The following is an 18,813-nucleotide window of genomic DNA, read 5'->3' as shown; positions in this document are numbered from 1 at the left end:
TCCCTGCCTCCCAAGCCATTCTTGTAGCTTTGGGGGCCTGGAAAAGTCTGAATTGTCACACTTGTAGGAATGTGATGGTTAGTAGTTGTGTACACCCCGTTGTTGACAGGGCTGGCAGGGGCAATGGGTGAGGAAATCTGAAGAGGCCTCCTGACAAGGGACCTTGTGGTTTTTACAAATTAAGCACTGTACCACAACCCTGTGTTGGCATTCCCTCTATGCCTATAGATATATCACTTTAGGACATCAGATTCATAACATAGAAACACCTATCATGATCCTTCACTGGTAATGATAAGACCTGTGCCATCTTTCACCACAGGAGGTCGCTGGTGCAATCTCCGGTTTTATGATGAACTTTCCAGTTTAGCCTCAGCTTCTGTTGTGTTTATGAGTCTGCAAAAGGGGGTTTGAAGGGAAAGAGTTTGTTGGATTTTTAAATGCAGGCTCTGAATTGCATGTACTCGAGAACTAGCTGGACCCTCACACGGTTATTACTTTGGCGATGATGCGATACAATACATGCAGACGTGTCCAAATCCAGTCATCAAAGCCGGGATCAGGCTAGCCCCACAGGAAACACTTGCACACAGTGTCTTTATTTACCAAGTTGTTGGTTACCATGAAAATCTGGCATGATTGCAGCCCTAGAGGACTGGAGTTGGCAACCACAATAATAATGATGACGCACAAGTCACTGATAACATGCCCCATCATTTTATCATTTACAAATCCTATTAGGGTTTACAATTTTGTATTTAGGTCAATGTACATTAGCAACGGTCCAATTTACAATGAAGAGGTAACTATTGAAAAATCCAGAATTAAAAGGAAGGTGAGGTTCCTTACGTGCTCGTAAAGATCTTAATTATTTTAACGTGCACATTCCACGCTATTATAAATAATGGAGCGTAAAGTATAAAAGAAAATAACAGTTCTCTAAGTTGTCTCGACAGGATACCTACTGCCTCACTACACCCACCCAGGGCTCCAAGTGATATAGTGCCTTTCAAATTATTGGTGCAGCTGACTCATTGGTACAAAACTCATCTTCTGATGATTGATTTTTTTTTAAAAGGTGCAAGTTCAGATCGTTGTGGGATGCAATTATACATGAGCTCAACGACTGTGTGACTGTAATAAAAACATAAAGGCAACGACAGAGCTGGAAATTAAGACTTTATGCTGTTGTGACAAGTGGGCACATCCAAGTCAGAGACTAGCTATTTTTGTAAAAACAAATCTGTGTGATATTGCACTTTAACTGATAAAATATCTTCGGCCCTGATTATGATATTGGGCGGTTGGACCGCCATCTGCTGTTGTGGTGGTCAGGAGATAGGACCACTGTGGTGGAAGTCGGAAAGTGCACCTTTACACTGCAGCGCAGGAAAAGGGTCGCAGCTCAAGCGGCCATGTAAAAGGGCACTTTGTGCACATCTGTGCACCTTGTGCTATGCACCATATGGTACATGGTGCATGGATGTGTGTGGGGGCACTACATGTGTCCCCAAGGCCACTTTGCAGTAGCCCACAAGGGACGGGCCCTGTTTGAGGCCCCCAAAGTACCTTTGTGACATCCTTTTCATGGCCGTTGGACCATCATGAAAAGGCTGTCAGAGAGGGATATCATAATCCCGATGGCGGTGCCTGCCTCGGCACTGCCTCCAATCGGGATCATGATTCCGACTGCCGCCACGCCAGGATCACTGATCTTGACCCTGGCGGAGGCAGTGATAGTCCACCGACAGGTCGGAAAGGCCAACATTGTAATGTGGTGGTCGGACCGCAGGGCTGTCTGTTGGGGGGACTGTCTAACTGTCATTATAATGAGGCACTTAGTGTACTAAGTGTCCCCAATTATGAAAGGATGTAGGCTGAATCTGACTGAGCAGGACTCGAGCTTGTGACTTTCAGATCATTGCAGATATTAGCAGCAACTATTACCTCACTGAGTTATAACAGGTCCTATCGCTATCTAACATCGCCTTATCGAATCTGAGAAAACAAACTAGTTTGTGGAAGCTGCTAGAATCCAGGGAGCTTATTTACAGATCCCTTGCTCCGCCAGTGTGTCAGTTTTTCCCATATAAAAAGTGACACACCGGCGGCACAAGGAGCTTGCAAATAGGTCCCCTAGATGTGAGGACTATCAAGGGATAATGCACCCCATATGCAATTCAGGCCCATATGTTTAGTCCCAGGAAAGGAATCCACAGGAATCCAAAACAAAGAGCAGGATTAGAATTGACCAAAAGTGATGTGGTCTTATTGTTGGCTATGGAGGCCTGGAGTCTTAATCCTAGCTTCACAATATGATAAATTATTTGCTCCTCAGGAAATCACAACTTTTCCCCATCAAAGTCGGACTAGGCTGGCCAAAAAAAGTAATCAAATGTAATGAAATGAAATGTAGTATTCTGGAGTATCCGCTAATAAGTCAAAATGGTGACATCACAGTTTTATGGAAGCCACTTTGTCCAGAGAAGGTTAAAAAGACAGTGATGTTGTTAACTCCACTAGCATGGCATTCGTTGTAGGTTTAGTGATCTATGGGATGTACAGTCTGACTACTCTGTATGTGTGAAAGGGCACTAAAATCAAATGTGATTAAAAATAACACCTTTTGGGGGGAGGAGCCTAGCGCTTGACCAAGATGGCCGCGTGAGCTTTGAGCTCCCGAGACCCTCGTGCCCTCCGTCGACTATCCTGTCTCTAATCCTGTTTGCATGCATGGCATCGTGCAGATGACTAGTCAGGGAGGCGATTGATGCTACCCGCGGTCGGATCGCCCACCGGGAACCGGAGTTATGCATGGCGGAAGATTGAGGCCTATCTCCGAAGGATGCCAGGGGCTGGAGTTGGCAGGATGCCCGGCCTCTAATTGAACAACAGCGGCCAGGCGAGGTGTGAACTACCGGACGGAGGTCTACATCCTTTCACTTTCACTTTCTCGTCCTTTGTTGGCCCTGCCCAGGGAGTGCTCTCGGCTGCCTTATTATTATTTGGACGCTCTGCACGCTACTCTGGTGGCCCATCGCAGGACTGCGCACTCCTGCCTCCTTTCGCTGAGAGAGGGTCGTCCTGATTGAACCGACCTGCTTGAGCCAACCATGTCGGGCAAGGCAGAGGTGGATCGGCCGAAGCCTAAGGCCACCAGGCGGGGAGCCTATACTCAGGCCAACAATATGGACCGCTACGCCCAGCAGAAGGGGTCACCGGGTGGACCGAGCCAGTCGCCGGATGCACAGAAGGCTGCCTCACCCTTGGCCCCGGAGCTCTCGCTCCAGGATGTCATGGGAGCGCTCGACGGACTGCAGACTTCGATTGGGAGACAGTTTGATGCCCTGGCGCACAAAGTGGATGCCATCTTGGTGGACGTTAATCTGATCCGTGCGGATTTGGGCAAAACGAATGAACGAGTTAAAACCCTGGACCTCAAGACCACGGGCCTCGCCGCTGATGTCTCGGAAATAAAGACCGAGGTCCGTAAGTTGCGGACCGAGAGTGATCTCGCCGCCCGTCGGCTGGAGGACTTTGAGAGCCGGGCCAGGCGCAACAACGTGCGCGTTATAGGGGTCCCGGAGTCCTCGGACGAGACTTCTGTAGACCTGCTAGTGGAGGACTTGGTGCTTAATCATCTGCAGCCTAAGGGTCTTGGAAAGTTTTTCGCAGTTGAGAGGGCACATAGGGTGCCGGGTGGTAGGCCCAAGGTGGGAGCCCCACCGAGGCCGATTGTCGCCCGGCTCTTTCATTTTCGAGATCGTGACGCTATCCTGCAAGCATCGAGGGTGACGGGCCCGGTCCCCTTCCAGAACGCTTCGGTGAATTTCTATGCTGACTTCACCCAGCAGGTGCAGAGGCAGAGGCAGGGCTTCCTGGGGGTGAAGAGGCGGCTTCGGGAGAGGGAACTGAAATATGCCATGCTCTTCCCTGCGAGACTACGTGTGGTGTACGAAGACCGAACATTCTTTTTTGAGTCGCCTGTCATGGCCGAGGAATGGCTGGACGCTCTGCCCCGACGACGGACGGGAGAGGACACTGCCGCAGATGGGGACAGTGGCCGGGATGAACAAGGTTGATGTCTTCGGAACCGGACTGACTCGTTTTGACTCCAGTTAATGACTTGCACAGAATGCAGTAAATACGGAGGGTTGTGGGAGGACGAGGGGAGCTCTTTCCTCCCTTAGGGTACTTTTTGTAGATTTTGGGTTCGGTAGGGCGACAGGCACACTGCAAGTTGTGGGGGCTTTGTAAGCTGCAGCAGGGGTGCAGGGTGGGGGGGATAGTTGGGATTTTGGGTTCGTTGTTGGGGGGTTTGTTTATGCAAGGCGTATTGACTATTTTCAGGGCTGTTCCATGGTGGCTCTTCGGGTGTGGGGTGGGCCTCCTTACGTTTGGGGATGGGGGGTAGGGGTTTAAGTGTTATTAGCTGGAATGTTAATGGTTTGGGGGATCGCATTAAGCGCGGGATTGTTTTGCAATTCTTGAAACGGTCATTACCGGATGTCGCCCTACTGCAGGAGACGCACCTTATAGGTAACATGTGCTATGCTCTTAATAGGAAGGGTTATAAATTCGTAGCACATTCGGGATTTTCCTCTGGGTCCAGGGGTGTGGGCATCCTAGTCAGAGCCTCGCTACCATTTGAGGTGGACTCCACCATTGTTGACGATAGGGGGAGGTTTGTGGCGGTGGCGGGGCGGTGGGAAGGAAGAACTTTGGTTTTAGTTTCGGTTTATGTCCCGCCGGCCCTGCAGGCCTCCACGTTTACAGATCTGGGTAGGGCTTTGCTGGATCTCCCGGGGGGTATGCTTGTGGTGGGGGGTGACTTCAATGCTGTTGGCTCTGGGCTACTGGATAGATACCCGCCCAGAGACACGGGGGGGGCTCAGAAGTGGCTTCCAGACTTTCTTGACACACTTGGCCTGATAGACTGCTGGAGGCTCCTGCACCCCACACAGAGCCAATACACCTTCCACTCCGGAGCGCATGGTAGCCTCTCTAGGATTGATTACCTGCTCACTCTGGCTGCGCACGCCTCAATGGTGTCCGAGGCCAGGCACATGGCGCGTGGTATATCGGACCATTCGCCAGTGTGGGTCAGGCTGGATGTTGGCCGTGAGGGAGGTGGAAGAGTGGCTCCTATTAACCCTTGGTACTTCCTAGACCCCAAGATGCGCAGCGCACTGGTGAAGACAGTTAAAAAAAATTTCAAGGATAACCAGGGATCCGTGGACTCGCCAGTGTCGCTGTGGGAAGCGTTCAAGACCGTGCTGCGCGGGGAGGCTCTCTCCCTTGTAGTGGCGGCCAAGCGGCGGAGAGATGGCGAGGTCATGCAGGTTGAGGAGGAGATTGTGGCTTTGGAGGGAGCGCTAGAGGAGGAGGTTACAGAGGCCTCACTGCATGAGCTGAGCTTGAAGCAAGCCGAGTATAAGGACCTGGTGACGAATGTCGCTAAGACCCTCAGTAGGGAACAGCAGGGCCGTTTGTATGATGTTGGTGACAAGGCCGGGAAACTCCTAGCTTGGCTGGACAAAAAAGAACGGGTTAATAGAGTAGTGCCGGAGTTGACGGGAGAGGGGGGAGAGGTGATTGTGGAACCTGAGAGGATTGTGCAGTGCTTCATGGACTATTTCCGTATGGTTTATACCTCAGTGTCGGATAGGCCGCCCGAGGACTCGCGTGACCTCTTGCGTGATATTGCTATGCCCTGTCTTTCCGATGTAGATAGGGACGATTTGGACGGAGACATAACGGTCGATGAGGTGGCGGGAGCTATCCGCGCGCTGAACTCGGGCAAGGCCTCGGGCCCGAACGGCTTGCCAATTGACCTGTATAAGCTGTTTCCGGATATGGTTGCCCCTCACCTGCGCGCCATGTTCGTGGAGGCGCGGGGGAGTGGGACACTCCCGTTGGATCAGCGACTGGCGACGATTGTTGTTATACACAAAGATGGTAAACCCCGAGATAAGTGTGCCTCATATAGGCCTATCTCCCTTCTTAACGCCGAGCCAAAGATTCTGGCTAAAGTCCTGGCGGCCCGATTGGTCAGGGTGATTGGAGACTTGGTCCACCCTGATCAATCCGGTTTTATTCCGCATCGTAACACCGCGTTAAACCTTCGGCGCCTTCATGGCGTGATCGCCAGGGCGGGCACGCTGCGTGAACCAGCCGTTGTGGCGTCTCTCGATGCCACGATGGCCTTTGATACGGTGGAATGGGCATATTTGTGGGCGGTGCTGGCCAAGTTCGGCTTTGGCCATGGCTTTGTGAGCTGGGTGAGGTTGCTGTATGAGGGACCCCTTGCAAGTGTGGTGGTAAATGGCCGGGCGTCGACTCCGTTTCAGCTTGGGAGGGGCACTCGGCAAGGTTGCCCCCTGTCGCCATTGTTGTTCGCCCTCGCCCTTGAGCCATTGGCGGCGTGGATACGCTGGAACCCGGATATACGGGGACTTAGATGGTCGCCCGAACACGAGGACCGCATTTCGCTATATGCTGATGACATCCTGTTGTATCTTGCCTCGCCCAAGAAATCACTGATAGTGGTCTGTGACGTTCTTACATCTTTCGGTAGGAATTCGGGTCTCGTCATCAACTGGAGTAAATCGTATTTATATGTTCTGAGTGGCGAGGTTCCACCGATCCCGCGAACTTGTTCAATCCAGATCGCTCAGCAGGGCTTCGTGTATTTGGGGATCTTTATCTCCACGGACTCCGCTTTGCGGTATGAGAGGAACCTGCTCCCTCCCTTGGCGCGACTGCGGCGGGATGTAGAGGGCTGGCGGAGGCTGCCACTCTCCCTCGTTGGGCGCGCTGCCTTGTTCAAAATGATGTCTCTTCCCCGGTTCCTCTACGCATTGCAGAATACTTTAGATTGGGTACCGGCCAAATACTTTCGGGAGATCGAAAGCCTCCAACGAACGTTGTTGTGGGACGGGCGGCCTCGAATAGCAATTGCTAAGTTGACGCTACCATGGTATGATGGGGGTATTGCGCTTCCAGACATCCGACGCTACTATTGGGCCACCCAGCTGAGCGCGATTAATCATGGTCTCTATGGCCCTGCCCTCAGCCCTGGTTATGCCATGGATAGGTGGTTGCTGCGTGGTGGTAACTATCACAGGGCGTTGTACTCGCGGTCTCTGGACTCGTCCCTCACGGGGCCTACTGGGGTGGCGGTGCGTGTGTGGAAGATGGCAACTGACTCGCTGGGCTGGAAGGATAGGCTCACCCTCGCTACCCCGTTGTTTGAATCTGAAAGATTGGGCAGGCTTTGGCATACGAAAGGTTTTGACAAATGGGACCTGATCGGCATCTCCAGGGTTGGAGATGTGCTGATTAAGGGGAGGGTGAAGTCCTTTGAAGAGTTGCAGAAGGAGTATGAGCTGGGGGCTTCCGAGTTTTTCCGCTATGTTCAGGTGCGTCATGCCCTCCGGTCAGTCCTCGTGGAGGGTGAGAAGGTGCCTGAGTTTTCTCCTTTGGAGGACCGGATCCTTGATGGCCATATGCCTGAGAGCACGATCTCGCTCATCTACAAGAAATTGATAAACGTCCGGGCGGATGCGCTTCTGGGGCTGCGGGACCAGTGGACTAGGGATGGACTCAAGTTGGATGATGAGGATTGGCAGTCAGCTGTTTCCTCTCCCAAGGAGGTTGCGATCCCGTCGCGTCTGAGGTTGGTGCAGCTCAAAATACTGCATCGAGTGTATGTGACGGGGCCAAGGCTGGTTCATATGGGTTTCTCTGAGGAAGGCCTATGTAGGAGGGGATGCGGTATGGTGGGTACCTTCCTGCATATCATCTGGGAATGTGGTGTCATCGCGGAATTCTGGAGGAGAGTCCATGCAGTGATGGGGGAGGTGACGGGCATTGCTATGCAGCCGGAAGCGCGGTGTTGTCTCCTGAATGTCTGGGGGCCCACTGATCACAATGCGGCGCAGACCCAATGGGTGACTCTGGGTAACATGGTCGCTAAGAGAGATATAGCGCGATTGTGGGGCTCCGTGGGGCCCCCCACATTGACCGCGTGGAAAGAAAATATGGATTGGAGTATGCTCAGGGAGAAGACAGTGTATTGCGCTAGAGGCTGCCCTCGGAAGTGGCACGCCATCTGGGGGAGGTGGAATCAATATAGGGGGGGAATATGTCTTGCCCCTGATTTGGATCCCCCCGAGGAACAACTTTCTTCTTGATATTCTTTCCAGCTCAGTATATAAGATGTGATGATTAATTGACTGCTTGGTCCTCTGCTGTCCCCCTTCTTTCTCTTATCATAGAACTGTGACTGTTAGATGATTGGGGTCTGACCTCACCTGGGGGGCTTTCACCATGGGCACTCAGTGTTTTTGCCTTGCTGGGGTTTGTTGTGTGTTTGTGTTTATTTAAAAATGGAATCTTTTCACTGCTCCTTTAATGCAATGTGGACGCTTCTTTGTCCTTCTCTGTCGAAGCTGCCGAACCTCCGGGTTGTCGGCTGAATAGCTGTGTCCAGACTCTTGACGAAATAAAGGTTTTTTATAAAAAAAAAAAAAAAATAACACCTTTGTGAGAAAATGTAAACACAATTGCCCAATGACAAAAAAGAAAGAAAAGACAATTAAATGTTCACTCGGTTATTTACATTTATGTCCAAGTGCAGATTTGCTCCTACTTTTTGGAATTCGCAAACCCTTGTGGGATTCCACATGGAAACCTGCATAAGGAGCTGGTTTACATGTGGGTTTCTTGGGAAATCAGTTGCTTTTTTTTGTAATCCATTCAGGGGTAACAGATTCCCCCATGCAAATTATTTTTTTTCTCCACAGGGAAAATATTATTCACAAATTTCCAATTCTATCTACGCCTTGGAACGCCATTAATCCCACCCTTTGATTGGGATTCACAGGTACAGATATGACCGCACAGGTAATTGGGCTATGCCTGCAGGAATCCCTTTGTGAATTCCTGGCAGGCATAACTCAGGTAAGTGCGGTCGTAAACTCTTGTTTATGGCCGAATTTACCTTTGTGAATAGGCCCGATCAATTAATCAACCTTTTTTTGTAGCAAAAATTTATTATGTTGTCATGAAGTGGAACACTTTATAGTTTATTGAACACTTTCTTGTCACAAGATTTTGAAATGCTGAGTGAGGAATGATGCTTGGTAAAGGTGGCACTGATGTTCTACCTGAAAATAACACTTGACGTTACTAGAAGCTTTAAATCGTAAAAACAATTGCATTAAGGAAACAATAGAGCAGATCCGTTCTGCACCCTTTGTGCTGCTTCACCTTAAACATCTGAGCAAAGATATTACATGTATATTTTGCACAGTTTGGGAAATGAAAACAATTTTGCTTTACGTTTGCAGTTTGCATATAATAAGGGACGGAGAAAACAGCTGTCGCCCTTGGCTTTAAATTTAGGTCATCACACAAAAAGTATTTCCTTCACTCCGAAAGCAAAAAGAAACCATGCAAACCCTTCCCTCCATATATCTACCTGGCGCAAAATTTAGATGATGTGGCTCAAGTTTGGAGAAAATAAGTTGTACGCTGTTCTTTTTTATCTGAGGAGTAAAAATAGCACAAAAAGAAGGAAAAAATTGAGGCATTAAAAAGCCGACAGTGATATGGGCGCCAGGTGTTTATCAATAATGACCCATCACAATTCTCACGCTTTCTAAACCATGCTACTTCTGCAGGACTGTTTCCGGTAAGATGTCGTGTTTGCTTGTATGAGGATGCGACCCTATGGTTTTACACTACAGCCGGCTCACTTTTCTCTTGAACCACCTCCGTGCCGTCCCCCACCCTCCGGTCCCCAGGGCTGGCGCGTTACATGTAATTACGCTCCCCTGTTATTGTGCCCTTGCTGAGTTTGCTGGTCCAAAACCCTCCCACCGGGGAGAGAGGAAACACGGCGTTTCCTCCGTCGAGAGGCCGCTTCAGGCTTCCTTCTTACAGGCAGCCCCAGCCGGGATGTGAACAGTTCGTGTCCGCGTAGGATTCGGTGTGATATCGAACAAGGAGTGGCGAAGAAGGCGCGAGAGGGCTTCCTCTGTCTGTGCGCACCTGACTGAAGGCCGGGCCCCGCGGCTGCATTTATTGGTGGCCAGCCCGAGCTGGGAAAGATTCCAAGAGCCGACGAGGATGAGGAGTCCGCAAATTGTCTCTGGTCAGCAGAACTAATTCTCCCAGGCCGATGAAGGGACTGGGATGGGAGTTCCTGATGGGCTGCACCGCGAGCCTGGCCGGGCGGGAGAATGAGCTGTGCACCACCACCCTGGAGTACCACCCGCACACCCGGAGGCAGTGGGACAGCGGGGCCATGATTCGGGTAAGGAAGCTGCAAATGTGCACAAAAGGGAACTGTCCCCCAGTTTAGGCGGCGCTTACTCCCGAGGTGACGGCGCCAAGAGTGACCTAACAGGGTGCAACGGGCCCTAATTTAAGCAAAGAAAATCAACCCCTCGCTCCAAGTTGTTTAGGAAAAGACAGCCCCGGAGATACAGTGAGCTCTTAAACTGCAGGGCCCTGGTGCAACCGAACTTGCTGCACTCATAGCTGTGCCCCAGCGTTTTTTAAGCTGCCTGTTGTGGTACATGTGGGCTCTGGGGCAGAGGGAGTGACATGATCACACAAGCTGATCACACAAGCTGATCAAGAGGGGAGCTTGCATTTGAAGACAAAACAGAGTTGACAATCCAGGGCCTGATTGAGAGGTTGGTGGATGGAGTAAACACAGGCCGGGCCGTGGAGGACTTTACATATGCCGACCATTTGAAAGTTTGGTGTAAGTCTGCCATTGATGACGGAACCAAACATCAAACTTTTAAAAGCTTTTACTTTTCCAAAACCGAACTCTCAAAGTGGGAATTTGCTTTTGGAAAAGTACCAGAACTATGGAGTTCTCTCCCTTGATGTGGGGCAAATTTTTTTTTACTGTCCTTCGCTGCGGTGATGGACAGTAAAAAAAAATCTGACCTCCTACTCTAAATATAGTGGACGGTTGGATGGCTTACCTCCGACGGCGTATACTCCCTCAGGTCATTGGAGGAAGGTATTTTACTCCATCTTTTTAAATCTGTATGCCAAAGCGAAATTGGGTAGGCAACCAAAAGTTTGGCAGACAGGGTACTCCATTGTCGTTACGATAGAGTACCCTGTCTGCCAACATGGACGTCAACCACCAAAATGTCAGGGGCAGTAGAAGTGACATTGCACCCCATTTGACCTTTACTTTGACTCACACACACATGCTTACACATAGTAACGCATTCACGCATTCACACACTCGCACACATAAACACATTCTCACCCGCAAGCATGTATACAACATACATTTAACAGCACTTTTTACTTACCTTAGCCTCCAGATAGGGTCATATTCCAGCTAATGTACTCCATTTTTTTATTGCACTAATAGTGAATAATATTATTCAATTTTTGTATAATAAAAACAATTGACAGAAACCAGGCAAGTGGAACTCCAATCAGCGTCCACTAGGAAGAGCTGCCACTGTGTTACATGCACTGATTTTGCCACCTCTTAGGCCAAGGATCCCAAAAGCATTGCCAGGGATAGCAAGGAGCAAGCCAGGGGTCGCAACTGCGATCCCTGGTGACCCCAAAATGACGTCCATGTCTGCCAAACTCTAAATTGGGCCCTTAGTCTTATTGGGCAAATAGCCTCTAAATCAGAAGGAAAAGTATAGTTGGAGAAACTGAAGTGGGTGGATGTGTTAGGTAACATGACCAGAAAACATTTTGAAATGGAATCATTGTGCATGTTCGATCTTAACTGTTGCCTTGCCGGATTTGGCATGTTCATTGAAGAAATCCTGTTTACTGCTTTTTCCTCGGCTATGTAAAGTTTTTACAGCAAATTACTGATCAATGTGAATATTGATTTTGAATGAAATTTTTTTTATGTTGCCTACTCAAATGAAAATAACTTGTTCATTCACAGTTCTCTTTGCTCAGGAGGAGACCACAGAGCCAGAGAGAGGCGTAGGTGGTCTTCTCCCTAGCAAACAGTTTTGCGAAAGGGCAACCAAGAGCTGTAAGGGGTTTCTCTTAGTTCATGCTTTGGTGACTTGCCACAAATCCTGGTCGCTATGCTTTTGAGTGCAATGAAGGGCCCAATCATGAGGTCGAAGATTAGTGGGAAAATATTATCAGATGGTGGACAGCAGACATTTTGGCCACTGTGAGTGTAGTTGTCCTCAGTGCAGCCCAACAAGTATCTAGCCCTGATGTGGAGCCTCGTTTGGAGTAGTGTTGCAGCATTACTGTGTTACTAGTAATGGAGAATCTGGAAGTAGGGACAAGGGCTCTATGCGGGCTTGCACTGTACCATGCACCGACGGAGACTTTTGTCACACAGCTTGCCTGAAATCAGTAGAACTGAGATCCCAACTTCAAGCAATTCAAATACTTTTAGAAATAGTCATGGGTCAGACTAACTTCCTTCTAATATCATTCTTGTAAAATACAAAATAGATAAATATATCTGAACTGAGGCCCATTCTCACACTGAAGGACCATATTCAGAAAGTACATATTGCTTACATACAAAAGTATCTTTTGACCTGGTTGCACACATTGGTGCCAGTGCAGTGCAGATTGGCGCTGTCATGTTCACTAACTGATTCAGTGGAATAGTTGGTCGGTTGGGGCAAATGTCGGAAGAAAATAGCACAATATGGTAGAAAAATGTATGTAATCTCACATAATGGTCAGAATAGGGCGCACCAATCCATTGACTGATTAAAGTGCATATGCTGGAGAGTGCTTTGTTTGTGGCAAGAGCGAAAGAACGATGGATGAAACCCAGATCTTGGTGACTGAGGGTGAATGCGTGCATTGTTCAGCGTTCCGTCCATCATCTGTTCTTGTTGTACTTGTTTGTGGCAAGAGCACATGGATGGTCCCAGTCCTGAGCTGTATTGCAGTTTTACCTTCCTTGGGGAAGCACCTCCTAGGCCCCGCCTCCAGTCTCATCTTCCTGCTGCACGCCCTGACACATCCGAATGTTTTTACGGTCTGCAGCAGGTAATCCTGCTTCAAAAAGCAGCTTGTCAGGTGCTGAGGTGCAGACAGAAAGAGAACAACAGAGCACACGAATGCCTCAATGAAGTGGATGAAATAAAGGAACACATTCTCAATGTGAAGTGCATGGCGCGTGATCAAGTGCATCCTGGCTCTCTTGTTCATGTTAGGCCAGACTTTTTATTCAAAAGTTGTTTCTTTTGTTAACAGCTTTAGTGCCGTTTGCCAATTCTGCATGAAACTGTCCAAAAAAACCTCCTCCAATTTGGGTTTCAGCATGACAAGTTCTGTGCAGATCGATAAAGGGGAGGGAAATAAAGGGGGCCTCCAACAAGTGACTTTCCCAATGTAACTACCATAGGATTCTTTGCAGTTTGCTGCAGCCCAAGCAGCTGAACTGCACCAAACTTGGCATGAAAATAGCACTTCCCCCAAGAAAGGAACTTTGATTGGTATGCTGTAAATTGTTGAGTGTTTTTTGAAAAATTAGCATTACAAAAATGCGTTGGACGAGCTTGAAAGGGTTTAAAAGTTAGAGATATCTTGACTGTTAGCAGATGGCCCACCAACCTGGGTTCGAGGATGATCCATACACCCATATTCAAAAAATCAAGCAATGTGATTGGATGATGACATTTTTTGCCATCATCCATTTTGGGTTCATGGACCGACTGCTGGCCCACAAACTCTATCCCTCTAATTGACTGGACACTACTCAGAAAAATCTGTTTGAAGTTGTCATTACAGGAGTAGTCTGAAAAAAAGTGAAGGAGTCATAGGGTCAGGGGTGGCATCCCCATACCTCCTGGCTCAGATTGATGAGAGCTAAAGGGACCCTCCAGTTGTCAAAATGTTGAAAAAGTTGCTTATGCCACAGAGCTTGTATTCCCTGAGGCAGGGGTTATGGACCTACACCGATGCTTCAAAGTTTGAAAAACCTGACTCAGGGTCAACAAGAATGGCAAAAAGGGCCCCATCACCCCTACAGAGTTCCCTGATGGGTTGATTAACCCGGTACTTGGTTTGCAAACCTTGTCGGAGGCCAATTAAGATCTACAAGTCTCTAAGGATTTGAAAACTCCTCCCTCAAAATGAATTATTAAAAAGACAAAAAAAATAAAAAAGAAAGGGCCCAGTTCCTGTTTGGCCATCTGAAGGCTGTGCGCAGCGGGGTTGGGTGCTGGGCCTATACCAAGCAATGCAGGAAACCCCCAATCAGCATGGGAATTGTTTCAAATAAGTTGAATGTAGTATGTCATAAAAAACAGAAATGAACTGAATTACAGTTAAAGAGAAGTTATGGTTAAGATTGGTTAAAAAAACAGTTTTTTAAAAACCTCTGAAATTCACCTAAAAATACAGTTCAAGTGAAGTTGTGGATTCCATAATAAAATCTAAAAAACATTGAAATTCGGCAGGTATCATTATCACAACCATGTATACGCATGTAGATCTGGCATGAATATAGACCGTAAGATGCCAAAGGCGACAGATTTAGCCGTACGAGTGAGACTGGGGTGGGGTGGGAGGAGGGATTTGGGGACTGTTTTTGTATTACCGTGGTACCGTAACACAATCAACTGGGATGGATGTCCCAAAAGAATTATATCCTGTTACAATTACTATGTAGACTGAGTATGCGTAGTTAACTTATAGTAAGAATATGTCGTACATGTGTACAATTGTTATAAAGAAATGACTGCAGACACTACCAATATGTAATGTGATGGTGGGACATATGAAGCTTGAAGGAAAAATCCAGAAAGTATGTTTAAAAAAAATCAAAAAATCATTATCACAACCATAACTTGCATAGCAGCAAAGTGATCAGAAGCGGCTCCTCCGTAATGGCGGAGGAGCATCAATCAGCTCACTGAGTCAGCAAGCGAAAAATAAAATGATAATAAAACAATATTAGCATTTTTCTTCCCCATTGACTGAGCCAGGGATTCTTGGGCAGGGCGGGGCCAGGCTGGCCATGGCAGGAAGGAGAAGTGGTAGGTGCACTGAAAAGTGTGAATGCCAGTTTGGCCGGCCGTCTTATGCCGGCCAAACAGACATGCGCACTTAGGTTTCTCCAACCCCGCTGTGCTGCACAGCCAGGTTGGAGAAACAGCACAGATGCCCAAGCACTGTCTGAGCGGAAGACCAATCCTGGCACTGCTCTCATGCTATTAAGAGAAGCGCCAGGATTGGGTGGGGAGCCTGTGCTAGTGTCCCAGGGACTGCTGGGACACCATCAGGAGAGAAGAGGAGCACCGAGGTGGCCGGCAGCATTGGCGGTAGGACACGTATATTTAAAAAAATTATTATAATTTCCCTAATCCTCCCTCCCACTTCAGTTTTGTAATGGCCGCCACTGGACGTAATCCATCCATCACACTCCATATGCAATGTGTATGACCTCACAATACTTACAAAAATAACTAACAACACCTAAAAGCACAACGTCATTAAATAACAACAAAACTACATTCATAGTCATCTCAATCATAGTTTTAATGGTAATAATCCATATTTTTGCCCTGGCTCGCTGTTGTTTTCTGGTGTGCCTTGATCTTCTATTAAACAAAGGTTACGGTTAGGTTAAAATGTCAGTAAAACATAACATTTTAAACCAACAAACCACTGATATTCTCCAGTTATAGTTATCTCAACTAAGTATAACTTGTGCCCTATAGTAACTAAAATTCCATGCACAGTGTTGTTATCAATGATGTAATTTCAGATATCATTAGGGATGTTATCAAACGAGTCACTGAACATGTGATGAGTGATGTGGCATGTGAGGGTGCCAGCAGTGCATGGCCATGGTGCAAGTTATTGTTAGGCTCCTTTGAGTTCCAAGGGAGCTCATGCTCTGATATACTGGCTCCAACACGAAGAGAAATGTTATGGCTGCTATGAGAGGACACAGGTATTCAGTCCCTGTGTCCTGAAAATTAAAACAAAATAAGGTACAAGGGGGCAGGTTAGGAGTTAGGAGTAGGAGTAGGAGCAGGACTCTCAGGGGGGCCAGTGTGATCCACTTACACCCACAAGTCCCAAGTGTGAACAGGGGCCCGCACTGGCTCCTGCAAGGGACCTGTGAAATCAGAAAAAAGGGGTGCATGAGTGGTGTATGGGTTGGTCCTGTGGCTAACCTACACCATGCACAGTCAATGGCTATGTGCAGCAGGGGGTGGCAGGTGGCAGGTTGTTATAGTTACATATGGTAATAAAATATTACTTTATGTAAAAACAACATTGAAATTCACTGAAAAACAAAAAGGGTACAGTGACGTTATAATTAGGTGCGGTAATAATATCTTTATTTAAATTTTAAAAACTTAGAAATTTATTGAAAAAACCAAAAGTTAAAGTGACGTTATAGTTACTCAAAAATGTCAGTTTAAAAGTAAAATTTTAAAGTTAAAAAACACTTCAAGTCAATGGTTATAGTTAGCTGAAATATTTTAACTTTTGCCCTCGCCATGTAATTCTTATGACACACGAACATAACATCCACAGCTAACCACCTTATCTTCAGAAGACTACTCAAGAATTGGCTTTTCCCCACATAACCACCATACTCAAACATAAATATACAGCATATCCCTCTGTATATAATCATTTATTTGAACTATAGATGTGAACCTACTTATGTGTAGTGCTTTGTATAAACATGTATAATAATTATGTTTTGAAAGATATAGATATGCGTTAGTTCTACTCAAAAAATGAACATTATACTTATAGGTACTTTATTCTATGTCTAACATGTATATAAATGACTGCATAAATAAATAAATCTTTTGATCATAACTATTTATCTACAATTGCTTCACTAATGAATTACAAAAAATAAAAACAAATACATTAATTTAAAGTACATTACTTGAAAGTCTGAGTTTATTAAATGCAACTTTAATCTACATAGATTACCTTCCTTATGTATATATATTCATTCCATGTACTTATGAATCTATATATTTATTACTTTGCTTCTAATTCAGCATATCCAACGCACTACCCTATATCTCACCCTATATCTCTCACAATATATCCTCTACCTCCGCTCTGACTCATCTCAAACCTCATTCTAATAATCTCTCCAATGCACTACCCTCTTTCTCACCCTATACCGCTCTAAATATATCCTCTACCTCAACTCTGTGGCTCATCGCAAACCTCATTCCACTACTCTTTCCAATGCACTACCCTATTTCTCACCTTATACCTCTATCCATATATCCTCTACCTCCACTCTCTCATTCATCCCAAACCCCATACCACTACTACAAGCCCCAAAATAACCCTTTCTAGACTCTTCCCTTCTCTACCCCTTCTTGCATCATCTAATACCTCTTTTACTATTTAGATCTCCCAAAAAAGCCTTTCTAAACCCTTCTCTCAGACTCTCCCCATCACCTCCCCTTTACTCATCCCAACCCCCCTCCTACTGCTATGAACTCCCTAAAAAACCTTCTAGACCCTTCCCTCTTCCATCCCTCCACTATCCTTTTCAATGTAAATAATAGACTAACATGTCCACCGCGCAAATTAATTTCATACTTTCCCAGACTAATTCACTACTAATCCTGTTTGGGTTCTGGATTAGCATGCTACTTGCCTAAAAGTGCTTGAACACTTCATCAGGGTTAGCAAGCACTATATAAATGCAAACCTTTTCCCTCTTCTATCCCTCCACTATCCTTCCCAATCCAAATAAAAGACTAACATAGCCACCGCTCCAATTAATTTCATATTTCACTATACTAGTTCACCACTAATCCTTTATAAATTCCAGAGTAGCGTCCTACTCGCAGAAAAAGCACTCACTTCGTCCCCTCGTCAGGGGTAGTAAGCGCTATATAAATACAATTACAATACAATACTATACATATTACATCACTGATGACATGTTTCATGACATCATTGATTACAGTTTCAGGATGATCTGTTAAGTGGGGGACAAAGAAAAGGCATTTTCTCCATCCAGTTTCCTATATGGATTTTAAGAAGTATTTTAGAAAAAACAGCTGACCAGAATTACATCAAATTACCCAGAAAGTATGCTTTTTGTGATTTGGTGTTAATCCACTCTGTGTTTTTTGAGAAATTAAGGTTCCTATGTTAGTGATACCTGGACGGGACCTAGCAGTCCCTCAGCAATCTGATTGACAGGGTGTAATATCAAAAGATATGTTGCAGCTGCAATTTTGCGGACTTAGGGACTAGGTCTCAGTGTCCTGAGTTTAAAAATAAGTACAAGGTGGCAGGGTAGGAGTTGTGGGATAAAGGTTGTGTGCCGAAGGAACCTTTGATGAATGTTCACACAACTGTCCCAAACAAGTACATCCACCTCCACTCCTTCCCTTGGAAGTTTCGGGGCGATCTGCCAAGCAGGGGCTGAGAAAAATGGGGGCCCCAAAATGCATTTTCCCCATTCAATTCCCATAGGAAATTTTAGCTAGAGCTACAGCCAAAACAGCTGAACATAATCCCACCAAATGTGTTGGGAAACTAGATCTTTATCCAGAAAGTGTGCTTTTGTGATTTGGTGTAAATCCAGTAAGCAGTTTTGGAGATATTAAGTTCAAAAGGTATTATTGGCAGTTGGGCTGAAATAAAAAAAATCTAAGCCTTCTGATTGGCCGAGGGGGCGTTTTTTGAAGGGAGTAGTACATTACACTGGAAACGCATTTTTTGGCACAGCTTGATGAATCTCCCTGTGTGGAAATTTAGCGTGCAAACTGAACATTATCTGCGCCATCTTGCCTCTCCCCAGCGCCACGC

General features: G+C 46.7%; 1 protein-coding gene across 2 annotated transcripts in view; it reads left to right on the top strand.

Moving 5' to 3' along the window:
• TNS3 (tensin 3) overlaps positions 1 to 18,813 on the top strand; it is a 784,915-nt gene that overhangs the window by 96,424 nt on the left and 669,678 nt on the right. Inside the window, exon 1 of one of the 2 annotated variants that reach the window (XM_085607384.1) lies at positions 9,957 to 10,321. The exons of the other annotated variant lie outside the window; for it this stretch is intronic. Coding sequence (XP_085463510.1) covers positions 10,187 to 10,321 — 135 coding nt within the window. The 5' untranslated portion in view covers positions 9,957 to 10,186. Of the gene's footprint in view, positions 1 to 9,956; positions 10,322 to 18,813 lie in introns of those variants that run through there. 2 annotated transcript variants of the gene reach the window in all.

Source organism: Triturus cristatus, chromosome 5_2 (assembly GCF_964204655.1).
Source record: "Triturus cristatus chromosome 5_2, aTriCri1.1, whole genome shotgun sequence".
NCBI classification, from domain to species: domain Eukaryota; kingdom Metazoa; phylum Chordata; class Amphibia; order Caudata; family Salamandridae; genus Triturus; species Triturus cristatus.
Note: the sequence above shows the minus strand (reverse complement) of the source record. Positions and strands in the feature narration are given on the sequence as shown.